General features: G+C 37.5%; 3 protein-coding genes across 3 annotated transcripts; 1 reads left to right on the top strand and 2 right to left on the bottom strand.

Annotated features, from left to right (window-relative positions):
• Nucleotides 1–231: 231 nt before the first annotated feature.
• Nucleotides 232–2,140, bottom strand: LOC140762388 (anthocyanidin-3-O-glucoside rhamnosyltransferase-like). Its single transcript, XM_073100152.1, has 2 exons — nucleotides 1,171–2,140; nucleotides 232–822 (listed from the first exon to the last, which is right to left on the bottom strand). Exons 1-2 carry the CDS (start codon nucleotides 2,122–2,124, stop codon nucleotides 373–375), a joined length of 1,404 nt encoding a protein of 467 aa, XP_072956253.1. The 5' UTR covers nucleotides 2,125–2,140; the 3' UTR covers nucleotides 232–372.
• Nucleotides 2,141–5,007: 2,867 nt separating this feature from the next.
• LOC140763688 (anthocyanidin-3-O-glucoside rhamnosyltransferase-like) lies at nucleotides 5,008–7,373 on the bottom strand. The gene is made up of 2 exons (XM_073101990.1): nucleotides 6,399–7,373; nucleotides 5,008–5,539 (listed from the first exon to the last, which is right to left on the bottom strand). Exons 1-2 carry the CDS (start codon nucleotides 7,353–7,355, stop codon nucleotides 5,099–5,101), a joined length of 1,398 nt encoding a protein of 465 aa, XP_072958091.1. The 5' UTR covers nucleotides 7,356–7,373; the 3' UTR covers nucleotides 5,008–5,098.
• Nucleotides 7,374–10,104: 2,731 nt separating this feature from the next.
• LOC140764235 (uncharacterized) lies at nucleotides 10,105–13,488 on the top strand. The gene is made up of 5 exons (XM_073102733.1): nucleotides 10,105–10,624; nucleotides 10,831–10,927; nucleotides 11,050–11,795; nucleotides 12,712–12,819; nucleotides 12,903–13,488. Exons 1-5 carry the CDS (start codon nucleotides 10,157–10,159, stop codon nucleotides 12,957–12,959), a joined length of 1,476 nt encoding a protein of 491 aa, XP_072958834.1. The 5' UTR covers nucleotides 10,105–10,156; the 3' UTR covers nucleotides 12,960–13,488.
• Nucleotides 13,489–14,419: the final 931 nt, after the last annotated feature.

Raw genomic sequence — 14,419 nt, 5'->3', positions numbered from 1 at the left:
TATTTTTAACCGAGAGTAATGATATATATTATAATAAGAGTATTGATGTCTTTTTATAATTAACTTGATGAAAGTTTAATTATTTAGGTATATCTCTTGTTAGTTTAAGATTAATTTATATTAAATTTAATAACAGATTTGAGATAAAGGATTATATTTAAATTAAAATTTATCTCTAAAGAATCAAATTAGAATAGTTTAATACCAGTTATTATAGTGGTTACATTGAGGTTATAAGTTTTAGAGGGGTTATTGAATTATTTCACAAGAAATGCTCATATAATATTCTAAAAAATATAAATCACATGCACTTGTTTTGGATTTGTGTCGACAAGATCATCCAAAGAAAACTCCACCAACAAATTCAGCACCTCATTCGGCAGTAGCCAACTCCTTCAAGCTATCCACAAACTCCAATGTGAACTTCGTCTGCACCTCTTCATCCGTGAAGAATTCCCTCCACTTCTTATGCTTCTCCCTCTTCCCCTCCTCCTCCTCCTTCACCATCACCTCCCTCACCGCCTTGCTCACCGCCGCCTTCCCGAACCACCCGTCCTCGCCTCGCCGCTCCACCTCCACCCCTATCCCCAGCTCCGCCGCGAAGAGCTTGGCGTTCAGGTACTGGTCGCCCTTCTGCGGCAGCATGACGAGCTGGCAGTCGGCGAGGAGGCCCTCGACGACGGAGCTGAACCCGGCATGGCAGAGGAAGCAGCCGACGGCGCGGTGGCGGAGGATGCATTGCTGCTGGACCCATCCGCTGTGGACCGCCCCTCTCCCCTCCACCCTCTCTAAGAAACCGTCCGGTAGTCTCTTCCGGATGTCCTAGCAGAGAGTAGAGTGTATGCCATAAATTAGCAACAAATGTGAAATACCATTTTTCAAAAGAACACCCTGCAGTTAACTTTTATTATTATTTGGGTGCCAACAAAGATGCGAAAAGACTTAATTATCCTCACGGAAATATAATCTCATTTGAAGATAGCAAAGTAATTTGGATATTTTAGCAATTTTACTTACGGTGGAAACTATTAGTGCTAATGGATATTATAAAATCAGTGCAAACCAATGAGAAGTAAGCAGTAATTTGCTTAGAATCTTCTATATATGTTTGTTACTAAAATCAAGAAGTTAATAATAATGATAATAAAACGATAGGGTAATAGATTTTACCACTTGTTCTCCTTCTTTCGGGAAATTGAGCACCACCAAGAACGGCTGGCCGGATTCCTCGAGTCCTAACAGCAGCTCGGCGGCGGCCTCGTCGGTCAAGAACGTCTCGCTGCCGAAGGAGCTGAACACGACGGAGCCGTGGGGGAAGCCGCCGAGCCAATCCCTCCACCGTGGCTCGAGCTCCGCCTGTGGCGGCGGCTCGGGCACGAGCGGACCGGCGAGGAGGATCTTCTTGTTGTACTGCCGCTCGATGTACTCGACGTAGCTCTTCTCCATCTCGAGGCAGGTCTTGATGACGACGCCGTCGCAGTTCTCGATGCACGCGGTGAGGCTGTCGAAGACTGACGGGCGGCCGTTGAAGCTCTTGAACACGTAGGAGAAGTCGGCTGCTTGGTATGTGGGGATGGATTTGATCGCGGAAGAGGTGGGAAAGCCTTCGGGAGGGGAGGAAATGGAGGAAAGAGAGGAGGAGGCGCGGGAGGGGACCATAAGGAAGGCGGTGGAGACGGCGGCGAAGACGGAGAAGAGGAGGGTCTTGATCCCGAGAGGGGCAGTGATGGAGCCGACCCAAGGGTGGGAGAAGTCGATGAGGACGACGTCGGGGCGAAGGTCACGGAGCAGTGCGGAGACTTGGGGCTTCGTTTCGTCGAGGGCTAGCTTGAGAAGCTCGGCGCCGGCAGCAGAGACTTCGGCAGTGCTTTCCGCTCCAGCAGGAAGGCCTGGGATGGGGGGGAGGTGGAGGGGGACGACCGAGATGGAGGGGGAGGAAGGGAGGAGGGCGGCGACGCGGGGGACGTTGCCTGCTGCGGTGAGGAAGGTGATGCGGACGCCGGCGGCGGAGAAGAGCTTACGGGAGAGCTGAGCGAAGGGGCTGATGTGGCCGAAGGCGAGGAAGGGGAACATGCAGATGTGGAGGGAGGCGGCAACGCCGTTTCCTTCGCCTGAGGTAGCCATTGGAAGGGGAGGTGGAGGTAGTTGGTTTTATTTTGAGTCTTATAATATATATATATATATATATACCACATAGAGTTTGGCGAGGATTGCGTTTCAACCTACTACCTAACTTTCCTGTCCTATTTTTTTTTTAAATAAAAGGAACAAAAACAATAATAATGAAAAACTTTGTTACTTGTGATCGGGCATATTTAGGCCTCCATTACTTTAAAAAAAAAATCAATTCTAAAATATGCATTTCTCTATTATTATTATTATTATTATTATTATTATTATAAAAATAAGAATAATTATTTTTTTATTTACTTGTATTCTGAAATAAAATTGTAATAAAACAAGTTTGATGAGATATAAAGTGAAGAAAAATATGAGAAAAACATATTTTTATAATTGATTAAATTATTAATTCTTTGATTTGATATATAAAAGTAGGTTGATGTGATATATATATATATATATATATATATATATATATAATAAGGATAAATTTATTATTGAGTTAGTATGTGAAATAAGATGTAATTTTAATAAATAATATTTATATTAAAATGGAGATATTATTGTGTTTAATTATTATTCTAAAATAAAGGTGATATTAAAAAATAAAAAAGTTATTTCTAAAGCGAACGAATTATTTAATGCTAGAAAACATAGGAGGATATAAAATTAGAGCAAATGTGATTGAGATTTGTCGGATCTACCTAACTAAGATTCCACAACAACTACAAATCTCCATTGGATGAAGATTCGTTCGTTCTCTTTTTCTTTTTATATTTAGTATCGATGAGGTTAATGAAATGCGTTAAATATCTTCAATAAATATATAAGAGCTTGATTACGATTTTGGCCTATTAAATGAAAGGGTTTTTTTTCCTTCCTTCTCTTAGAGCATCTCCAAATTATGCTCTATGTATAGCGCCGAGAGACTTATTAAAAATTATATATATATAATTTATTTTAAATTAGTCCTCTTAGTGTTATTATTTTTTAATAAAAACTATATGGTTAGAAAACTCTCATTAAGATCTTTAAAATAAAATTAATATCTAATAGTTTCATAAGTAATTTAAAATCACTAATTTTAAATTAAATACGTCGAAATTATATTACATAAAATAAATATCGAAATAAGCATTATACGTCATTATTACAAATATTAAAATTATATTACATAAAATAAGTAGAAAATAATATTTAATAATATAAATAATAAATATTTAATAGTCTAATAAGTCATCTCCATAGCCACTAGTTCTGTATCCTAACTCCTTTATTTTGATCTTTTAACCAACCTCCGACAAAAATAAATATTACTTCTTCTACTAATTTTATTTCTTTTTTTTTTTGAAAGAAAGCACTTTTATCAAATCTTTAATCTTATTTAAATCAATCGGCAAGATTTCGCTATCCTCGTGATCACGATCAATATTCAAATAATAAAAAAATTATCTATTTTATGAATAATAAAATTTTTTATTTAAATTAACTCAAAAATAATCTAATATTATATTTATTTTAAAGTTCTCCATGATACATTTCCAAATGTACTAGTTTTGTTAAAATCGAATTAATCTAATTAATTATTTATTCAGGTTAACTAACCATATTATTTATTAATAATACAACTAAAATTAAAATTATTAGATTAAATATTTATCGAACAAAGTTAGAATTTTCAAAAAGTCTAAAAAGAAATGGAGCCGAAGCTCCAAATAATTTAGAACCCGACTGTAGCTCTATATTTAGCTAGCTATGGAGATTTAAAGCTCGGTTCGAGATACTCTTAGATATCATCTTTTTTATATATCTTTCTTAATTTTTATAATTACATATATACTCTTCAAAAACTATATTTCATTCTGTTGATAGATAATTATGATAAAATCTAAATAATTTAATAGATGAACAGACACAATTGGTCTTATTTGAGAGTAATGTATGGAAAAAAAGAATGATAATTTTCTTGTTGTCTTTTCAATCAAGTTTTATAGGCATCCATTGCATAAATCAAATGTTTTAGAAAATATTATCTTTACAATGGTATCAGACCAAACTAGCCTTATTTAAAATTTTATTTATTAAAATAAGTTGCTCCTCAAACTTACTACTGAAATAGTTTCTTTAACTGTATCAATACTTAAAACATTAAACTCATAAGCATATTACACTTTTACTCGAGCGCTGAATAGTTTAACGTTTTTATCTTATGAGAAAATATTAAAATGTTCAGTATTTTATTTATAAAATTATATTTAAGTTAGTATTTCACTGCTTAGGTTAAATTTTATTTTTATATAAAAAAATACTTATCTTAGTAGTGTTTTATTCTAAAGATAAAATACTAATGAGTTTAATATTTTCTACGGAGCATAGTGTAATAAGTTTGAAGGCCAATTTATATAGCTAAATAGAGTTTGTGACGTCGGTAAAAACCCAAGGGTATGCACATATATAAGGATTTAAAAAGGTATGCAGAGTATTTTATAAGTCATTCTTTATATTTTATTTATCTTGTTATTCATATTCGTCACATTATTTTGACTAACTAATCAAAATACTAAAATACTATCACGGCTATTTTTTCTCCTCTTTACTACTCCTGGAGCGATAGATAATTTAGATATTTATAATTATTTTATATATTATAATAAAATATTTAAATTAATAGAGGATGTTAAATAAAAAATATAAGAAAAAATTAGGATTTGAATTATAAAATTTTAAAAGATGAAGTGTGAATTATAAAATAGATAAAATATAGGTAATGAGTCATAAACCTTTTTTTTGCGGTGGATTTAGCGCGACGAAGGAATAATGAATTGTATTCTGAAATAAATATTTTTATTATTCCCAGAGTGAAAGAGTGCTATAAAGTAACATAGTAATAAAGACCTTTTATTCAATAAAGATTAATTATAGCACTGGGTCTGGGTACATAAATTGGATGCATAAATTAACACGTTCTAGGATACTATCATGCAGCAGCCAACTCCTTCAAGCTCGCCACAAACTCCAACGTGAACTTCTTCTGCACCTCCTCGTCCATGAAGAATTCCCTCCACTTCACATGCTTCTCCATCATCCTCTTCCTCCTCTCCTCATCCGCCACCATCACCTCCCTCACCGCCTTGCTCACTGCCGCCCTCCCGAACCACCCATCCTCATCTCTTCTCTCCACCTCCACCCCTATCCCCAGCTCCGCCGCGAAGAGCTTCGCGTTCAGGTACTGGTCGCCCTTCTGCGGTAGCACGATGAGCCGGCAGTCGGAGAAGAGGCACTCGAAGAGGGAGCTAAGCCCCGCGTGCCCGAGAAAGCAGCCGACGGCGCGATGACGGAGGATGAGCTGCTGCTGCACCCATCCGTTGTGGACCACCCCTCTCCCCTTTACCCTCTCCACGAAACCAGCTGGTAGTCTCTACACCACCGTTAATAAATTAAAAATTAAAAATTAAATAAAGCTTTATTTGAGACATAGATTTTATATGTACTCTTAAAACTCATACCCTTAAAATTAACTAACAGTCAAAATTTAAAAAGAAAAAAATTAAAATTATTATAGTTAATTATTTTTATATTTTTCCAATAGAGTATTAAAATTTAACTTAAAAATAAATATTAAATTTAGAGGGCGAAGAAAGTTAATTATACTCGCATAAATATTGTGTAATTTGAGGATGATAAAATAGCTTAATTATTTAGCAACTTACTTATCACAAAAATAAACTTTATTAATCCTAACATCTGTATCATTAGTCAAGAGTTGCAACTTAGTGAACCACGGTGAGTTCAATGCTGATGTTTGAAGTATATAGGTGAGTTAAAATCAATCCAAATTACAGAGGGATGAAATATAATGTGAGTTTATTATTAACAATATCTTACTTAGAAATAGAATTCTCCGTCCGCATAAGCACCTTCGTAATCGATGCATAGAATGATACCGCATCATCATTTTTCACCGAACGTTTGTAAATTCTTTACCTTTATTGCCTAATAATATACTACCACGTAGATGAGTTATATCTACACAAGTTTAGTTGCCCTCCAAATCACCGGGACGGATAACTGTACGGACGGGTAGTTTAGGCATTTAAATTTTTTTTATTAAAAATATATAAGAATCAATTATATTCTATTTGAGACAATAAAAGTACAATATATGGAATATAAATATAAATATAAATATAAATGTAAATGTAATAGGGTGTTAGTAATGATAATAATAAAAGCTAATCGTAAGTTTCTATTTTTTTTTTTCATTAAAAAAAAAATACCTCTTCTCCTTTCGGAAAATTGAGGACCGCCAAAAAAGGTTGCCCGGATTCCTCAAGGCCTAACAGCAGCTCAGCGATCGCCTCGTCAGTGAAGGTTAAGGTCTCGCTCCCCAGCGAGCAGAAGACGACCGAGTGGTCGGGGAAGCCACCGAGCCAATCCCTCCACCGCAGCTCGAGCTCTGCCTGCAGCGGCGGCTCGGGCACTAGCGGGCCGGCGAGGAGGACCTTCTTGTTGTACTGCTTTTCGACGTATTGCACATAGATCTTCTCCGTCTCGAGGCAGGTCCTCAGGACGACGCCGTCGCACACCTTGATGCACGCGACGACGCTGTCGAAGACGGACGGCCGGCCGTTGAAGCTCTTGAACAAGTAGGAGAAGTCAGCGGCTTGGTAGGCGGGGACGGATTTGATCGGAGAGGAGGAGGGGAAGCCTTCGGGAGGGGAGGAGAGGGAGGAAAGAGTGGAGGAGGAGGCGCGGGAGGGAACGGTGAGGAAGGCGGTGTTGACGGCGGAGAAGATGGAGAAGAAGAGGGTCTTGATGCCGAGGGGCGAGGCGAGGGAGGCGACCCAGGGGTGGGAGAAGTCGATGAGGACGACGTCGGGGCGGAGGTCGAGGAGGATGGCGGAGACTTGGGGTTTGGTCCCGTCGAGGGCGAGCTTGAGGAGCTCTGCGTCGGCGGCAGAGACATCGGCCGTGCTCTCGGCGCCGACGGGTAGTCCAGGGATGGAGGGGAGGTGAAGGGGGACGACGGAGATGGAGGGAGAGGAGGGGAGGAGGGTGGCGACGCGTTGAACGTTGCCGGCGGCGGAGAGGAAGGTGATACGTACGCCGGCGGCGGAGAGGAGCTTGCGGGAAAGCTGGACGAAGGGATTAATATGGCCAAAGCCGAGGTAGGGGAACATGAGGATGTGGAGGGTGGCGGCGCCACCGTTCTTTCCTTTGCCGGAGTTAGCCATTTGGAGGGAGGTGGCAGGTTTGTTTCGGGTTTTTATGTTTTGTAGGTTGGTTTGGGTTTGGATCTTATAAGCCCGTCACGGGTTTGGTGAGCATTTCATTACAACCAACGACCAGTGTACCAATTAGGTCGGTGATTAATCTTCGTTTCATAGAAAACATTATTGATATTTATTTTGTTCAAATTGAATTTTATTTATTTACTGTATAATAATAAAAAATAATAAGAAATGAGAGATGAGCTATTGGTGATAAACTATGATAGGATGTCTGAAAGAGAAAATAGGATGATAAACTTAGTTAAATAAAGGATAGATTGGTATTTGAGTTAGTGTGGTATATGATATAATTTTAATAAAAAATATTTCTATTTTGAAATATAATTATTTTTGTTGTTTAAATCTCATTCTCGAATAAAGACTTTTGATATTCTTAAAGTGAACAGGCGCCTAAATCTTTACATCATGGAGCTGATCTTAATCAAACCACCAACATTTAGATAGTTTATTCACAATAAATTTATCTGAAGTTAAAAGCTAAATTTATGGCCTCATGGTGTTCAAAGTGTGGTCAATAATTATCTGATCCAATGAAGTTGATTAGCATTCTTAATAATAAGGTTATGTTGGTGATTATGGCGCCACAAAGAGAGCTTAACCACCATACTACTACCAGATCCAGATGGTCGGATGAAGTTATGTCTCGTTATCTAGTTATATATTAGGGGACATTATATTGACCCAATTTTTCCACGTAAGACCACCTAAGAAAAAGATAGGTCCACTATCTCTTCTTCATTGCAAAAGACACGCTGAGCACTCCTAAACCACGTATAGAATACCTACCACCAAGTATACTTATCATTTATGTGCGTGAAACCCATTTGATCCTCAAGTTGCACATTGGTCACCGCTTTCACAGTATATTTAGAGAATAAATTTAAATACTATAAATAATAATAAATAAATACCACAAGCCGTAACAATCTTTTTAGAGATACATAGTCTGCAGGACTATAGCCCTAATAGTCCAAAATAAAATAACTGAACAAAAGGCAGCTACCTCTCGATATCGACATTGTCTTAACCTCCCTAAATCAACGAATATTCCATCAAAAGATGAATGCAGGATGAATATTATAATCATAGATGATGTGATTATTAACGAATGCTTGCTTAACCATAACACATGTTTTAACTTAAATTAGATTTTCAATCCACATGATAATCTCACATAGACCTCATGATCATATAGCATAACTGCTCACTCAGAGACCCACAAACATCGAGGAGAGATAGGCTGAGTGAATAAAAGACACTGTCTAGATATGACTCGACTACTTAATGATACATGCATGCGGTGCTTTGTCTCTTATCACATTATTAATAATATTTTTATCATAGTTAACGTATGCCATAAATAAAATGATAAAAGTATAAATAAGTTGGCAATGCACATATATGTTATAGAATGTAATAATGATATAAAAGTAATCATTATTAATCATTTACTCTAATCGTAGACTAATATGAAATCTAAACTCGTTTGGTAATGATTCCAGTAAGCTACAAAAGAAATTGAAACATAAGCAAGAAACTCACATATGACTAATTAATTATATATATTGCTAAGAATTCGTGTGGGACTAATCGATGTTTTTTCAATTATTCGTTCAAATAAAAAAGAAATTAATATTTTTGACCTAAGAGTTATTAAGATTATGAAAAATATACAATTCTGCTATAATTGATGCTAATCAATTGACTACATATACTACGAAATTTAATTTATTTAGAATTAACATGTGTCACAAGATGGTAACGACGAATGCTCGATGGGAGACAACATGTATTTATTATAAATAATAAGAATCACACACAACTTCTAATAATTAATCATCAAACTATATTTTAATATATCTTAAATACCAATTCAGGAAAAAGAATTTAAAATATAAAAGCTAAATGGGTCGTGTCCAGGGAGTTAGGGGAAAAATGTAGGAAGATGAAGATACTCGACAATGATGGAGATAACCTATAATAGAGGGAAACGATACTAGTTGGGAAATAAGATAGATTATTAGCAAAATAAGGAAACTTCGTGTAGTCTCATCCAAGGGGAATGATAAACGGCGAAGAGTACCATTGATAAGGTGACACTGAGAGAAAGCTTTCCAGGTTGAATATAGGTCGACGACTGATGTATGTCAAATTTGATTGGAGAATCCAAGATATAGATTTGATATTATAGTCTTCAATGCAAGATCAATGAGTTGGATGGGAGGTTTGGTGGGTCGGATGGCGCATTGATTGTGAACAATCACACCTTTGAATAATTACGAGAAAAGAAGAAGAGAAGGGGGGGAAAGAAGTAGTTGTGAGAGGAGAAAAAGATGAATAAAAGGCAAAATTAGTAGCTAAGTATATATATATATACACATAATTCTTCTGCATCACAGTAGAGACCTATGAGTAAATTACTTGAGTTTAGAAATCTCTGTCACTGCTTAGCTAAGAGTGTTGTATTTAAATCCAGCAAGTCTACTATACTTATGACATCAAATTCTTTTTCTTTTATTTTTCTAATTGACTAATAAATAAATTCCTTTAAATGTGAAAATGACCGTTATAAAAATAAGTACCTCTCTAAGGGTATATTTGCAAAAAGATCACAAGAGATTGCGGTCCCCACCGACTCCCGCCAAAAACCCTTTCCCTCCGTATTTCTCATTTTCCCGCGACTGCTCCCTTTCTTCCTCCTCCTTTCTCTTTCGCTCCAACCCTAACCCCACCGGTCCACGGCCATGCCGAAGAGACGATACAAACCCGAGTTGGAACCCTCTCCTCCCCTTCGCGGCGTCTTTACCCGCAGCAGATCCGAGATCTTCCTCCACCGCACCCGATCCGGCCGCGCGCGACCCGATCCGAACCGCCGCCTCTCGCCGGCTGTTCCATTGCCGTCTCCTAACCTCACTTCCATCAAGGATCTCCGGTTGAGAAGAGTCTTCTCGATCCCTGAACGGACGGATGAGATCCGATCCGGCGACGATCGGACGATAGAGATGGAGGAGGGAGGGGAAAACGAGAGGGGCGATGAGTTCCCGAAAGGATCTCGTCCATCCGATGACGATTCGATGCAGTGTACGCCTCCCGAGGCTGTAGCGGCCTTAGGGTTCGGTACGGTGACCGGAGGTCGAGAGATTAAGGATTCTAAGAATCATGTTGAGGGCGGCGCCAAGCTGGATTCGAAGAATCCTCCTAAGGGCAGATTGGTAAAGATTTGATTCGATCTATCTATTAGACCGTTTGTTTAGGGCATTACAAGATTCAGAGATTAAAGAGTGAATTAGGGTTATTTTACATGAACAAGCTAATATGGATCTGAAAGAAACTTTAATTTCACTTTTTATTTTATTTGGAACAAAAGAATTGCATCAAATAACTTAGTTTTGATATTTCCCTGTCTAATCTCGTCTAGGGCCTTGCTCCATGCTCAAGATCGAAGCTGGTTTGCAATCCAAGCTCGTTTAGCTATAGAAGACTGCTTCCTTTTCTTACGGATCTTGCTAAAGATGGTTGGCTAGTTTCCATTTTCCATCTTACGGTTTCTCTTGCTTGGGTCTGCTCATTGTGTAAGTTCTGTAGGTTTATCTTGGCAAACATACTTATCTCAGGAATTTTTAATCTATTATCACAGAAATCACTCCTTGCGAAAGTAATCCTATGAAAGTTGAAAGAGTAGTAGAGGAAAAGCTGCCGTTACCTTGTGAAAATCTTCCACCTGAACCAATGGTTCAGCTCAGCAGCTCAGAAGATCCCTTGAATGTGCAAATGTGCAAAACTTTGGATTTTGTTGAAAATTCAGCTTGTGAAATCTCAGCATTGGATCCTCCTACCAAATTGACTGCACCACTTAATTTGTGTGATGGCCAAGATTGTGTTCCTAAACCAAAATCTGAGGTTTGTACTGAAGGTCCCATTTTTGATGTGGAACATCTTCACAGGCCTTATTCTCCTCCTGTTGGTGAAGCCTTGTCAATTGAGGAAATGTCTGGTAGTATGCCAACCATTGTAAGCCTCCCAAAAGAAGCCGAAATGGGCCATGGAACTAGTGTTGCCACATTGGATATTGATAAAAAACCTCCAATAAGTACATCAGAATTAGGAGACATCCATTCTCTAGAAACGCATGCCAGTTCTCCTCCAAAGGGGATATTAAAGAGATATACAAGAGGATGCAAGGGGATTTGCATGTGCTTGGACTGTGTTTCGTTTCGTATTCATGCAGATAGGGCTTATGAGTTCTCCCGGAAGCAGATGGAAGAGGCAGATGAAACGATAACAGGCTTATTGAAGGAGCTGGTGAATCTAAGAAATCTAGTGGAGAAATCTATTGTGTCTATAGGTGGCAATGGAGGCTTTAGTGTTCTTCAGCTCAATCAGGTGAGTTTGCAGATGGAACATTGATTTTAAGAATCTTACACTTCCATGCGGTCAATCTGAAATTGCTTGTTATCCATTATTATTGATTATGTCTGTTGTTTAGTACTTTATTTTTTGATTTTGTTACTTGAACTAATTAGGGAAAATTAATCCTTATAACTTAGATAGAATGACCCCCCAATTTAGCTACAAGATATTACCAATTGTATGGACAGCAACTGTAAATGCTACTCTTCAATTCAATTGCGAGAAAGTGGAGCTCTACTGAGTTATATCTCACTGTACACCATCTTAGTTATTGGATGTCAACATCCTATATGGTTAGTACCAACATGTTAAATAGTAACTACAGAAAATAAGAGTTTGTAAGAACTACATATGTTCGCTTCATATCACATGTTCAAGATTTCTATATTTAATAGCGGTCCTCATCATATGTTTCATGTTAATGTTTTAGAATTTTCAAGAATCCAGTTGTTATTGGACTGTGCAGCTCTTGTCATACAATTATTCAATATCTATAGATCTCAATATAAGCAGTGTTCATAAATAAAAGATGTTGGATACTTGGTTATTAAAAAGATTATGGAAACCTCTTGTATACTGAAGGATACTCTAAAATCTAAATATAAAGAACCTGAATAAATTTGGTCATAGTGATAGTAACTTAGATCATAAATGCCTTGGAGGAGAATCAAAAGATGCAAAAGTAGATAAGAATATCGTGGGTAATAGTCCAAATAGATGCTATTCTTTTCCATAAATAGACAACAGAAAATTGCAATATCAAATACTTTCAGTCAGTCTCCTTCAGTTTCGGCCACTAGCAAAAGGGTTTATTGTTAATAATGCACCAAGAATCATATATAGAATCACCAATTCTGTTGTATTATCCAGTGGCACCTCATGTTCACAGGAGGAGCTTATTGAAGGAGCTTGCCGACGAGCCTCCAGGGCAGAGGAGATAGCAAATAACCGCCGCAGGCAAATGTTTAATGATCTGAACGTGCACTGCAGAATACCTGTAAGCGATCCTTGCTTTAGAATTTGTTCTTTTATTCATTTACATTTCATGAAATTAGAGCTATCTGACATATCTGTACTCAGGGGCCGAGAGTAACGTTTGCAGAATGTATTGAAGAAAAGGATCTTTCCATCACCTGAGAGCTCCAATAGTAGGTAACTGGGGAAATTCTACATTCTGAGTTATCTAAGGTGTTATATTGTTTCATCTCTTCTGATTGTGAGGTTTCGTAGACTAATAAAGATATTTCATGTCCTGCAACATTGGTCTATGCCAAGACTTGCATGAAAGGAAGTAACTCTTCCACGCGCTCTTAAAATCATGTGCTCAGATGTATATGTTTATCTGATTTTTTATCGATGTAGAACTCAATGCCAAAATTTTGCAAGCTACTGAATTTTCTATTGTTGTGTTCCTCGAAAAGTTCACAAAGATTGTCTTTCTATGAGGAAGAATGTTCATGAACAGTAAGCTGGCGGCTAAACCAGAAGGCAGACATGCCTGCCCACATAACCCAAAGAGAAGAGGTTAATTTTCTCGGTTTAGTTCTTCAAGCTTGTTACATGTCGGTCTCCTAACGTGAGCATGGACAGTGGAGTTATGAACTGTCGAGGCCAACTGGGCCTATTGAAATAATTCTTCTATGTATGTTTTCTTCTGTCATAAAGGTTGAAAAGTTAGAGGAATTATTCTTGCAGGGTGTTGGCAGGAAGAAAGATGGAAGAGTTACTAGGCTCCACATGGAGACTATTTTTGAAACAAAGGAAAAGTTCCTTGGATAATCTGGTTATATTTTTGTAACTCCTCAATCTCCATTTCACTTGAAAGGAGGGATTTAGCCAACTTAATTACAGTCTAATTTTTTAAGGATTTCTTTTTTGTGTGTTATGATATGATTCGATTGGATTGGATCCCCTCGCAGTATTGGGTTAATTGGGATGGGTTTATTTATTTAGTTTATGTTTGCTTGAGAAAATAAGGTCTCTTGTCAAGAGGGCGTTCAAATGCCATGGATCTGCGTTCAAACGTAATCGTTCGAATGTCTACATGTCTTTGCAATGACAGAGAACGGTATTTATGCATTCGAATGTGATCGAGTACGTACGAACGCACCGCGGTGAAAATTATTAGTTTGTTAGGATTGTATGACTTAGTTGATGAGTTCTTAGGGTGAGTCTTTATAAATATGTAGATGAAATCTTAATTGGAGTAGAATCTGATAATCGAAATTAGCTTTGGCATTGATGTCCTATCCCATCTCTTTCTTTTCAATGCCTAAGTCTTTAGTTGGTCTTTTTAAACTCCCAATTCCTCTCTTCTATAACTTCTTCTCGTTCACACTAAGGAGTTAATCAAGTGTTATCTAGTCATGGGAGGGCTAATAAGTTCGGGTTTATAACTTTAGGTCATTGTTTTGTCGATATCACAAATCCTTTCAAAAATTACGAGCCTAATTGAGTTCAAAACTGTTCGGATAAGATCTAGTCGGTTTGTAACATGTTATTCTTTAAATTTTTTTTTATTTACTTATATATCTCTCAATAGTTAATATTTATATGTATATCCCTCACAACATTTACTTTTTACATATCAGTTACAT

The sequence above is a fragment of the Typha angustifolia genome, chromosome 1 (genome assembly GCF_048772165.1).
Source record: "Typha angustifolia cultivar Huaian chromosome 1, ASM4877216v1, whole genome shotgun sequence".
Lineage (NCBI taxonomy): Eukaryota > Viridiplantae > Streptophyta > Magnoliopsida > Poales > Typhaceae > Typha > Typha angustifolia.
Note: the sequence above shows the minus strand (reverse complement) of the source record. Positions and strands in the feature narration are given on the sequence as shown.